This window comes from Chaetodon trifascialis, chromosome 11 (genome assembly GCF_039877785.1).
Source record: "Chaetodon trifascialis isolate fChaTrf1 chromosome 11, fChaTrf1.hap1, whole genome shotgun sequence".
In the NCBI taxonomy this organism is placed as follows: domain Eukaryota; kingdom Metazoa; phylum Chordata; class Actinopteri; order Chaetodontiformes; family Chaetodontidae; genus Chaetodon; species Chaetodon trifascialis.
In genome coordinates, this window is record NC_092066.1 from 16,649,035 (window position 1) to 16,661,975 (window position 12,941).

Here is a 12,941-nt window from a genome sequence, read left to right on the forward strand (position 1 = left end):
TTCACATCAGAGCTGCATCTGACCAAACCACTGCTTCAACGACAGGGGCTTTCAGGCACTCCGCAGTGAAGCAGCAGATGTCAGCCCTTGTGCCCCCTTGCTTTGTGGGCAGCACGGTTGCCATGGTAACCATTTCATAAGAGGGTACTCCTCACTGACTGATGCCTAACCTTGATCTGATAACACCACAGAGATTAGATAATGGAAGCTGCTGCCCTTATTTATCAGCAGTACCAAAAACCGGTTATTCAGCAAACCATCAAAGCATCAACAGGCAGGCGATGGCAGTGCTAGATATGATGACTTGGTCTTGGTGTCTTCAACTTTGACTCTTTGCTGTCTTGCAGAGAGTTAGATGAGAAGACTGATACCGCTCTCATTTCTAAATGGGAAGCTGCAGCCAGAAGCCAGTTAGTTTGGTTTAGCATAAAGCTAATCTAAACGTGCCGGCTCTGTTCAAAGGCAGCAAAAACTGCCTACCAGCACCTGTAAAGCTCACATTAGAAGAAGAAGAAGAATCGGAGGGACAGTCCCCTTTATTTGTCATACAATGACATACATGCAATCACATGCCATGCAAATTGGTGAAACTTGTCCTCCACCTTTAACCCATCCTGGTCGCCTTCCTCTGCGGCAGACCAGGAGCGGTGGGCTGCCATCCAACTGGTGCCCGGGGACCCAATCTCTTTCATTACCATTGGTCAAGGCCCTTTTTCCTCAAGCAGTAGGCACCGAAGGCATGGTGGAGGACACGCTGCCAGCGCCCACAGCGGGATTCGAACCGGGACCTTCTAGCTGTGAAGCGACAGTGTTACCTGTGCCACCATAATAACCATAACCATACATAACCATTAATCAGTTATGTATGTTATGTGAACTATAAAGACAACGATTTGATAATGAGGGTTATGTAATTACAGTGCCAGTGACTTCCTGGATTCTCTTCTGGTTGCCTAGCAGCCGCGACATCACCTGGAAAAACAGCACCCCCATAAAACCACAACCTCTTGTTTTTACACTTCAGTTTTTGAGCGGATTACACATAGATTTGCTTGTTGGCAGTTATTATCCAAAGCTAGAGTACTAGTTTTATCCTCAATTTCACGTTTTATGCTAAACTAAGCTAAGCTAAGCAGCTAGTTGTAGCTTCATACTTGCACAGTGGTCATCACCAGCAAGAAAGCATTAAGAGAACTGGGTGAAATGTGGATCACATTGGGCACTTGTTCCGTATTCATTAGAAAAGCAGGCTTCATACGGTACACAAAAGTTTTACTGACTCCCTATTATCAGTCTCTGGGATTGGCTCTGCTGGTTGTTGGCTTGTTATCAAAGGTGAGCGGGCTTTTGCTGTTTGAGCCCCCAGACTGGAGGACGGCCTATTGAAATCAGACGGCTACATCAGGAGCATCTGAGATATGCTCTCTGAAAACTCCTCTCTTAAATATTAGTTACTGTGTCATTCTGCTCCTGCATTTAACACTTTATTTTAAGCCCCATGTGTTGATATTTGGTTCTTCCTTATCGGCTGTTCTTTATCAGTGTTGTTTTTATCTGTGCTGTTTTATCTGCTGCTTGTTTCTGTTCTCCATGAAGCACTTTGTAACCTTGTTAAGAACAGTGCTATATAAATAAAGTTAATTATTATTATTATTATTAGTATTATTATATATTAACTACTGGTGACCATGATTGCTCCATTATAGTCACAGAGCCGTTTTAACATGAGGTTTATTGAGCCAGTCTTCTGTCATGCTCTACATCTTTCTCTGTAGGTGACCAGTGCTGTCCACAGTTTTAACTCATCTGTGTCACAGCCAGGCGTTGGCTTCACTGGCTATGAAGGGAGAGGTCAGTTAAGAGCACACTCTCATCAGATCAGCTGTTACAGAGGTTGATCCTGAACCAGTTGTCAGTGCTCGGGGATCAGTATGGATGAAGCACATTAGCAGTAAGCCTGACAAGGAAGCAGAAAGTGGTGCAATGAGAAATTAAAGCTGACACCTTGAGTCTCTTGAAGTTTGCTTCCAGGTAATGTGATTAAGTTGCTAAAATCTTTAAGATACGAGACGCCTGCCACGTGTGGCTCAGTGAGATGGTTTATGACTCCTGCATGGGTTTATGCCCGCAGGTGGTTCAGTTCAGACAGGTTTGATTTGACTGGTAAAAAAAAAAAGAAAAGAAAAATGGTGTGCTCAGTTCAATTCAATCAGACAAATCTTTATTGTTTTCGTATGGAAAACAATATTCTCTGAACAATGAGGGATTTGAAATGTACTCTCCATTAAACCACAAATTGGACTAATTATTTTTGATGAATTTTAAATTTTTTCAACAGTAATTTGATACAAATCAGGCACCTGCTTCATTTTTCCATTTCAAGCTAATTAGCTTGTATTTGATATGACGAAATGTACAATAGAAAGAGTCTGGGCTCAACCACTTATCCTGACTCCAGCTGTGGCCATATTTTCACAGTATTCCTATCTGTGTCTTAAATGTTGTGAATGTCTGCTTTAGTTCTGTGTTCGGCCATCTGTTTTATGCACAGATACTATGTTAAGTTGTGTTTGATGCAAACTTGTGGATTCTCTCTAAGTGACACAGAATACACGGACAAAACACAAATACAAATATTAGTTTAAATCAATTTTATTGGCTCATTGTGGCCAAAAATGGTTATTTCTCTTAAAAAACAATTTTACATCTTGTCATTTTACACAACAAAGACAATATAAATTACAAATAGGCAGCACCAGAAATATATATAGTGATTCTTTACACCATTTAAATAAGAAAAGGGAACATCTACAATAACAAACTCTCAAGTCACAAAGAGAACAGATAATGTGACAAATCAGAAATAGTTCTATTTCTGTGAACAACATTCCTTCAGAAACTATGTACAAAACCATCTTAAAAGAAGTCAATGTGACTCAGTATCATCAGAATCTCCACAGAAAATTAGAGTCAGTGGAGAACACGCTTAATTTGATTCAAAATTGCAGGCATAAAATACATTGTACGAAAGGCTGAAATGCTCTTCAGTGCCCCGCAAACTGCTTTTCAACATCAGTCTTAACACAGTTTCTGCAATCGTAATCCTAGTTTACAGTGATTTATAACTTTACATAATGCTTTTGAACACTAATCTCATCCTGTCCATGTGGAAAACGACTCTTTGTTTTAATTAAGTCACCATTTGGTCCGCACCACAGGGTTTAAAAGGCTTGCTTACTCGGCCTGTGTTTCAGTCATGCATCCTTTACAAAATACAAGCAATTCTCAAGCTGTTGTTCAGCTGACAGTGCTGCAAGCTTGCTACAAAACCACATTCAAATGCGCAAACAGCCCACATGCACACTTGACACCACATGTCTGGAGATGAGCCTTGACTTGTTGGAAATCCTCTGTGACTTACAGCACAGTGGACAGGCTGGAACTCGCCCTGTGGCGCTCTCCTGTCTAGGGGCCCAGCTTCATGCCAGCAGAAGGAATCAACTGCAGTGGTTCAACACATGAAAGATTTTCCACTGCACGTTTTATTATTCTCTTTTTCCATCTGTGGCTCAGTGTGCAAGGGAGGAATCTGCACGTCTCTCAGAGAACACAGCAGTGGAAACCTGGAACTCATTGAAAGTGAGTTCTTAATGCTTCTGTTTTGAGGGTCTGGGCTCTGGTATGAGGTTCTGCTCACAGGGAGACAACCAGGGAAAATGGAAACCTCTGCCTCACCAACTAAGCACCAAGAAAAAGAAAGAATAGTCCAAAATCTACTTCTTTCCACCCTCTTCTCTTTGTCTCAACCTTTTCTTTAAGGTTATCTCTATTCTTTAGGACTTGCTTTGGATGGCAGCAGGGGCGATCATCATCATGCTGTACTTCAGAGGGTAGTAACGGCCCCTCCAGGTCTTCCAGAAGATGCCCTGCTTCCTCTGGTGCCGGTGCTTAGGAGGAGGACTCTGGAAGTATCTGCCGTTTAGGTTGGAGCGACCACAGTTGCTGAACCACCAGCCACCTAAGAAGACAAAGGACAATAACAGGTTAGGCGCTGCCTTTGAGGTATATCCCAAGCAGGAAAATAAACAAATAGAGGCATTTAAACTTGTGATTGTCATTTACAGCTTACCAGACAGGTGCTTGGCACAGTTGGTGTCGTTTTTCTGGTCGTTGTCTTGGTCACGGGTGGAAAAAGGCAGGCCGGAGGTGGCGTCGGTCCCCAGGGAACTCTCCAAGGTGCTGAAATCACCAGTCTTCTGAATCTGGAGCGAGTACTTGGTTTCCTCTCCACCCAGATGGAAGGGGAGACGGATGGATGCTAAGTCACCAATCCAGTCAGAGAGGTTGATGTTGAGGATGTAGCCACCGTCCTTAGCGATGGAGTGGATCTTTTCTAGACCCAACCAGAACTCTCCTAGGGAGGAAAGCAAAGAGAAGAAGAGACATCGTTAGAAAACGTCCCTGGGCCTTTGATCCATCGAATCCGTCAGTGATAAGATGCTTATTGAGGTGAGCTCCAGCTCTCTGATGCAGTGGTTTAGAAAGGACAGTAATACTGAGTGAAGTAATCTCACCCTGGCCAGGCTGGCTAGCACCTGTCTAGTCCAGTTTTACAGTTAGTGAGAGTGAGATCAAAGTCAAAAGAGCATTTACCATTCAAGCTGCCAAAGCCTTTCTCGTAGGCCTGCCATAGCTGGTCAAAGTCCACTGAGCCATCTTGGCGCCTTTGGATCACCGTCCACCCGCCATCTGGACAGAAAGAGAGAAAAGGTTTGATCAGAGAAAGTCGTATTGACCGAAAAGCAGCTTCTTGTGCAGTTTGGAGACTTTGAAGTATTCTGTTTGAAGTTGATTGCCCAAGTAGTTATCAGTTGTTGTAACCAGGACAGCAAAGGCAAAATGAGGAGAGGTTTTACTCCACTCACCAGCTGTCATCTCACAGAAGACTTTAAAGGGCTCTGCATTCCTTGGCTGGATGGTGTAGACCCCGCTGGTGGTCTCTCCTCTCAAGAACAGCTCATGACAGTCTGATGCCATCTCTAGAAGAAGAAGAAGAAGAAAAAAAACAACAATGTTGAGACCAACAGGTCCATACAGTATCAGTGCAAAGCCCCAAAATGTGTGAGCTTTGCACTGCCTTTGCTGGCCATGCTTTGTATACATGACACATTTCACAGATGTGTTTTGCTTCATCTTTACTCCTCTGATCTTTGCACTGTTGCACTGTGATGGACAAGTAAAACATTAGGCTGAAAGTCCCCTCAGTTGCAAGAATGATCTTGTTTCTTGTTCAAATTTCCTGTTTAGCAGCAGTTTCAGATATTATTCCGGCATAGGTGTTATTTTAAAAGGGTGGTTTGTGAATGTGAACTTGTTTACTCTACCCAGCATTCATAAGTAGGTCATTCACAGATGGGGAAACTCTCAGCGACACGTTTCTGTGTATTTTAAGAGCCGAGTGTCTGCATATATGGGTGTTGTTTTGAGCACGTGGAGTCTGGAGATATAAGTGTGTACCTGATAGAGCCTTTCATCTAGCCATAACAAGAGGGAGAGAGGAGGGGGAGAACTTCTCTCTCAGTTATAAATATGACCTTTCTCCCAGTTCCCAAGCAGACCCAACCAGGCTATGGAGTTACACATTACTACTCTTTACATTCCTCACCCCCCTTTCCCCTCTCTCTCTGATTCCCCTCCTCTCTGGCTCGTCACCCCTCCTTCACGTGCACAGCAGCCAGTCAGTGACGTAGGAGTGCATGGCTGGTGCATGCATGGGGAGTGATCAGAGGGTGGTGAGGAGGGGGGTAAGGGGCTGCTTCTGTAAAGGGACATTGGAGAAGGCAGTAACACAAAGCAGGGAACTCCAGAGCCAATAGGAGCTGTCATGTGCCCAGTGAGGCACGAGATGAATAGCACCTCTCCAGTAATCCTTTATATCATGGATGATGTCATCACGTGATGCTATTTAATATCTTTACGTGACAAAAAGGGGAAAAAACTACAAGAAAATTTAATTTCTTTGTTTCAATTTGATTATTGTTGGATATCCGCCTGCGTATTGTTTCAGTTTGAGCAAACCAGCTGACTGCAGAACCACAAAACCACATTTGTGTCTTATGACCTCTCCTCTGGAGGCCTGAACTCTTGGTGGCCAGTCGTGGCTGTAGTCTGCCTCGGGGTCAGGGGTTCTCCTGAACTTTGGCACACTTCTTATTCATTACAATGGGACAGAAGGAGGAGGTGAAGGTGGGGGGTTTGTGTGTAGGGATGGGGGAGGAGAGGTTGACGGAGGAGGAGGAGGAGGAGGAGGAGGGATGTCTGACTCCCGGACAGATCTAGGGGAAAGGTTGCTCATTCTTGAGGGATGTACAAATGTTTGTTTTACACAAAAAGGTGGGAGGAGGCGAGGCGAGGGTCTTCAACACAGTGGAGGATATGTGTACAAGGTTTACAGACAAATATAGCCTGCTGCTTTTTCCCACATTGTTTTCCCTACATTTTTTCTTAGCTCAGACACAAGGACAGTAATCTGAAGAACATTGCATACTAGATTTGTACAAAGCCTCCCCATGCTTTTTCCAGGTCCCCCCGCCCAAACAACAGAAATGATCAGTGTGAGTAATCCCATTGAGCTGTGACCCTGACTGAACATTCAGAGACCAGCGAACTTTCCCCCAGTTGAAACCTTGCCAAAGAAACTTGTTTCTTTTTTCCCACATTCCTCCAGTCCTGCTGATGTCAGAGCTCTGAGGTGTTATTGTGATTTGTGCTGGCTGACTGATCTAAACCGTTGCCTCAGCCATGTTCACCTTTCACCTACTTCTCATCTATGGCCATCAGAAACAGAGATTGGACTTCAATTTCACTCCACTTGATTCCAGTTTTATTAGCCTGGGACTGTTAAAACCTACTATTTCAGTATGTATAGATTTGTTTCATTCAGCATTTTCCCCCGTCACCCTCCCACATCCTCTCTGAAGACTAGACAGCAGTGGGTGAGTAAGTTGGTGTGTATCCAGTCGAGTACAGTCTGAATGGAAGCATTCACTGTGACTGCTGGTCCAGTCACAGTTCTGATCAGAGGGGAGCAGCAGCTGCTTGGCGTGGCTGCACACCAAGGCCATCACTTGTCTTTTACAAGTACTGTAAAGCACAGTATGAGGCCCCCTGACTCAACTGAGCCCCATTCCGACAGTTTGGACTCCCCCCCCTTTCTCTGCCAAGATTTTATGTGTGATGATTTGAAATAAAGCTATAAACAACCATGTCTGATATATAATTTAGTTTATATTGCTGCAAAATAGGAGACCTCCTTTACATTTTTTAATCACTCGTTCTCCTCAGATAATTGTGTTGTCCTGTATTGGTTGAATAATGTCAACAGGATTTCAGGGGCTAAAAGGAGCAGCTTCTGCAAAAAGTCCACCAGTTGATGTTTATGGCAACACGCTGAGCAGAGAAACGTGTCCCAAATTGATTAGGTCCTTTGATTTTAATTGTTAGTGATTTAAGCGTCTTTGCAGCCTGACTAAACAGATGGCCTGCCACATTTGGCGTCAGATTTTGTGCAGTCTACTTTAAGGCAGTGCCAAGAGGGGATTTTGGACGCTTTCTGGCTTAACTTACCGACTGGTGAGTCCTGTTGCTCCGCGACGCCACTTTGCACGGAGCCGTCAGCGTTGCTGCTCCGCGGGGATGCAGGTCTCTGTCGTGCCTGTTGCACCTGAAAAAGTAACGAATTAATGATGAGACTACAGAACCTTTGACAAATCGGCAAAATACTTTGCAACAATTACTCTGATGTGGATGAATACAGAAACGTTTGTTTGCAAGCTATATGCGTGATCGTAACGCTTCCTCACCTGACTTTGGAGCGTCCTGATGCGCACATTCTGCTTGTCAAGCTTCTCCTGCTGGAGTCTGATCCGCTCCACCAGATCATCAATGCGTCTGTTCTGCGCCTCCAGCATCAGCTGCCAGAAAAATAACACAAAGATACCACATTTTTAGCATTTTGTCGATTTTTTTCGGCGCCGTGCCTGTGCGTAAAATGTGCCCATGGTGCTTTAGAACTTTAGAAGACATCACCAAAAAAAGGCCAGGATTAACACAAGAAACAGGCCACCTGCAGTGTTCCATTCAAACGCCTGAGACATGGGCCCCAGACACATTTTCACAACTCATTGAAAACCATTTGTCCTTTCAACCAACTGTGGCGTGGTTATGTAACTCTCGCGACGCGGGATTTTCCATCCCACTGTAAAGCCTTTCAGGCTCACGAGCTGCTTCATTAGCCCCCTTTACTGTGGATTATGGCCGAATACTCTCCAGGTTGTAAAATGTCACAGCTGTATGAAATTATTCGCACATTCTTGCAGCTGATGCCTGCAGATCCCTTTGTCTAGAAGCCGTTAGTGTTTCCCTGCACGTATTGCACGCTCTTCCTGTGTGCTTTGCAGGCTTGTTAACCAACCCCCCTCCACTCCACTACACCCACCACCCACTGCTTGCCCTCTGTGCATTTTGATTTAATGCCTTTGAGCTCAAGGAAAAAGCCACCACCCCACAATAAAAGCCAACTGTCCATGCATACTGTAACCCTCTAACTTGAAGAGTCCCTTTAACCATTTGCTGTCGTACTACAAGAACATTTTGTACTTTGAGTGACTACCTTTAAGTAATGAGTATACGGATAATGTTTGCAAGCCTTATTTTGATTAATTTCCCCCTCAAACTAAAGTCAGCCCCCCTTTATCTTGACATGCTTCTGTTTTTTTCCAAACAAATGATCATTATCAAAACGCAAAGACAGAAACTTGGGCATTCTCACCTGGATGTTGCGAGCATCACTGTTGTTTTTGGCACCAGTGTCCGCGTCAGGCAGCACCGCGTCTCCCTGCAGCATGCTGTCAACCCGCTCCTCCAGCCGGTTCATCCTCTCGCTCATCGTCCTCCTCTCCTGCTGCACCTCCTCCGCCTTCTCCCTCAGCTCGGCTGTGACATTCAGGAGCTGGCCCTCTCTGTCCTCCAGCCCTTGGGCACGAGCCTTCAGGGCCTCGCCCTCCACTCGCAGCCTCTGGCTTTCCTTCCCCAGCTCAGTCACAGTGCGATTAAAGACCTTCAGCTTGCTGGAGATGTCCCTCATCTGGACTTTGGTTTTGTCCACATGCTCCTTCAGCCCCTGTCCCAGCTGCAGCAGGCCATGGGCAATGACATTTACATCATCCCATGCTGCATACTGTACACGCTTCTCCTTGGCACCGCTGCCGGAGGGTGAGCCCCCTTTCCTATCGAAAGGGAAACCTGTGGCCATAAGCACGACAAGGGAGAGAGTCGCAGTTGTCAGTGTTGTCTGCATTGCTGCCGCTGTCTAAATGGAAATCTTGCTTTAAATAGTGTGTTTCCCTGTTGCAGAGGTGTGCAGTGTTCTGCCCTGTCCTCTCCTATTGACTTGGATTTGTGAGCTCAGGCTCCTGACTGGGCAGTCACAGCACTGCTGTTATATAGTTTTACAGCCCTCAAGTCTGGGCTGTGAGCTGCCTGCCATTGGCCAGCCAACCAGAGGGAGGGGTGCAGTTACTCTCAGGTTTCTGTCCCTCCTCCACCTCTCTGTTAACTATTCATATTAGAGGCAGAGGAGGGACATGATATAACAAAAAGATTGTCTTTCATCTCAGCACAGTGGGAGACAGGGACTACATTATCTACTGGAGGAAACTGAACATTTGATATCCCCCACAGTGAAACAAATCTATTCCTTTATTGTGAAGTATTGCTGAATCAACACAAAGTGTAATATGTGTAGTTTTTCTGAATATGTGAACTGATCCATCCATCAGCACAGGAACCCCCTGTTTGATAATGATAACAGAATCCAGAGTAAGCTTATCAAATAGAGAGTTCATTCAGTTTTCATAGTTCAGTCCAAAACATAGATTTGCAGAAAGTCATTTGTGGTAAACTGGCCTTATTTGACCTGAAGTGTAAAGGTAGATTTACAAAACTGAATTATAAAAGTGATAGTGGCCAATGCCACTCTAGGCTGCACTCTGAGTGGACCACACACGCTGATGCCAGTGGACTCATCACCATGTAACGGAAGAATTTGTCATCAATTCACACAGTCCTGATGGGAAGATCTTTACGTACTCCACGTCCTCTAACCTCACTTTATTGTTCCAAACTGATGAAATCTTTCCTTCAGTCTATGACTCTATTTTCTGTTCTGTGTCCTACTTGTCTTCATCTTCTCTTTGCTCATTAGGATCATGTGCTGCCTTGTGCAGTATATCTTACTGACATGATTTCAATGTCGAGAATATTTAGAAAAAGTAGTAATTTGTAAATTACTTTTGTGTGATTCAAATCTGGATTATCAAAGAAACTGCATATTAAATCTTAAATCTTTTCTTCACAAGACTGAGAACAGAGTCAAGCTAAATTAAGGAGCATGAACATCTCTGCACAACAAAAAGGAAATACAACAGACTAAAATGCCAACTTAATTATTAAAAAACGGTCTGGTTTCCTGTCATGTAAGGGGATAATTTCCTTAATCCTGAATTTCCCTCAAATTTAATCAGTCTGATGCCAATCCTAAATAAACCTCCACAACAATCCCAGTAACCTTAGAAATGTAAATTGTACTTCACTACAGAAAGCACAACTTTTATCATGTTATCTGACTGTCATAGATGAGATCCTAATTACACATTTCTAACAGCTATTGTACAAACAGTCCATCAGGGTTTCTTTCTAATCTTTGCAGGGATAAAGTGAGGAATGAATGAAGTCAGTGATAAAGAGCAGCACGTCAGGGGAGGAACATGCGTACAATTTGGCCTGAGGTGCTCCTCAGTAAAGATCTGCTGCTGGGAGGCCGCAAGGACTGTGAGAATTAGGGGAAAGTTCACAGCATAGAGAATGCCCAAATTGCCGGCCATGGGGTTTCTTTAACAACCTCCGCCGGGGGAGCTTGTATAGGCCATACATGATCCGGGGCAGATCACAAAGAAGGAGCTGGTTTAACCCTCTCCTGTCTGCATCCCAGACTAAGTAGGTGAAAGGTAAGTGGGAGACTGCTGACGGTGCTGAGAGGGGAAACTGAGTGCAGAGGAATTACAGGGCCCTCACTTATACGTCTGGAATGTAACAAACATTCATTATGTTCCTCAAATCCTTGGCAGAGAGAGAGATTCCACTGTGACAACCAAAGATTACTGTGTTCCAGTTAAAAATAGGTGTTTCTAATTCAACTTGGGGTAATCTTTGCCTTTCAAGCTGAGCACAGAGGTCAATACAGACAGATTTGCTTTTGTTCACGCTGACCGGCTTGTGTATCCGCTGTGGCGATGATTCATGATCTTTCAGTTACGGTGCAGCAGGATTATCATTCATTGGAAATATTTTCTTTTTGTTTGCTGTAGTATTGTTCTCAAGAAAGGAAAGGCTAAGTGGTTGCGAGGTCTGTGGCAGGTACAAGCAGGAACATGGCATCTGGAAAAGACGATTGCGTCATGTAATAAATACAGTAATATATGAACTTGATGACAGTCTGGTACATGAGCATCATGATTGTACCTGTAAAGAATGTGGATGTTTTTTTGCATCCTTCTGGGACATAACAGACCTTAGCAGCTGTATGTGAGCTTGGTTTACAGAAAGTGTGTGAAAGGAGAGGGCAGGTCTTCATTTTTGGCTTTGCATGCTGATGTCTGCATCCTACCAGGCAGAAAAGTTACAGATCCCTGTGATTTTGAGAAATATGTCTCAGTTTGGTGGTTCAGGTGAATTACAGCTGTGTGGAGGAGAAGCTGCTTGTTTAGGAGCTTGATGGAGTCCATTGCACTGTATGCAGGAATATGAAATGACCCATGTTACAGTCGGCATGATTCACACTGTCTGAGAGAAATCCAGTTTGGCTTGATACATTAATCATACTGTAATCGTGGGATGACTCATGGTTGTTTCCATCATGACCTTAAAGACAGAATTGCAAAATAATTTACCAAGATTTCAGGCAGTGCTTCAAAATAAAATTCAGATATTTTACCTAAGTTAAAAAAAAAAAAAAGCTAAGTAAATAGCAAAGTAATAGTATAAGTATAATTAAAAATACATTTACATGTAATCAGCATTTTAATGTTCATTGTTGTTCTGTCTGTAAAATTTAAGGGTGCAATGTAACTAAAGTAACAGTGTGACCGTTGTTGTACTCTCTACCTCTGCACTTCATCCAAAGGGGAATAAAACCAACAGGCTACCAGTCACATTGTCAGTGGACAGTACATTTACACGAGGACAGACTAAGCAAGTGCATTAAATGAACATCAGTTTGATTTGTATAATGTCTACAATAACGTACAGGGCTTGCAGGAATCTTTCTCCTCATTCAAACTCACAAAGCCATACGGTCGTACATTTGATCATCACTGGATCCATACCTCGCCACAGCTGCTTATTCAATTTCCCAAAATGGCTGCTCCCATCTGTAGCTGGCACTGTGACCTTTTACCCAGATTCCAAACACAGAACATCTGTAAATCCCGGTGCAGCCCCCTGACTTAGTCATGTACGAGGGGATGGAAGGAGGGAGGGATTGAAAAAAAGGCAGGTGCCAGAGCCTGTTAGAGCCGTAAACCTCTGGTTCCCATGGACAGACTGATCTGTGATCTTGTCTATTTGGGACTTATTCACTGAATTTTTTCCACTTGTGTTTGCCAGGAATACATACCTGAATATATTCCAGTAACATAAATAATCTGAAATAGAGATTTGAACCAAGAGGAGGGGAAAACTGAAGGAACTTCTGTGGAAAAAAATGCTATAGATTTTCATCCTGCATGCTTCTCCTATCATACCTACGAGATCTCAGCATATGAACATCCAAGTGAGACTTAATATTACAACTCATCCATTTAGGATGTCTCCTCACTTCTCTT

The 12,941-nt window shown here is 43.8% G+C and overlaps 1 protein-coding gene across 1 annotated transcript; it reads right to left on the minus strand.

Annotated features, from left to right (window-relative positions):
* Nucleotides 1-2,637: 2,637 nt before the first annotated feature.
* angptl4 (angiopoietin-like 4) lies at nt 2,638-9,475 on the minus strand. Its single transcript, XM_070974970.1, has 7 exons — nt 8,831-9,475; nt 7,863-7,973; nt 7,627-7,723; nt 4,926-5,039; nt 4,654-4,749; nt 4,130-4,414; nt 2,638-4,018 (listed from the first exon to the last, which is right to left on the minus strand). Exons 1-7 carry the CDS (start codon nt 9,356-9,358, stop codon nt 3,834-3,836), a joined length of 1,416 nt encoding a protein of 471 aa, XP_070831071.1. The 5' UTR covers nt 9,359-9,475; the 3' UTR covers nt 2,638-3,833.
* Between the last annotated feature and the right edge of the window lie 3,466 nt (nt 9,476-12,941).

Excerpts from the sequence above, each read along its gene's own strand:
- angptl4 (XM_070974970.1), bottom strand. The coding sequence starts at position 9,358 with ATGCAGACAACACTGACAACTGCGACTCTCTCCCTTGTCGTGCTTATG. Across the intron at positions 7,724-7,862 it reads TCAGGACGCTCCAAAGTCAG|GTGCAACAGGCACGACAGAG; the intron begins GTGAGGAAGCGT and ends TTACTTTTTCAG. Across the intron at positions 5,040-7,626 it reads GCAACAGGACTCACCAGTCG|AGATGGCATCAGACTGTCAT; the intron begins GTAAGTTAAGCC and ends TTCTTCTTCTAG.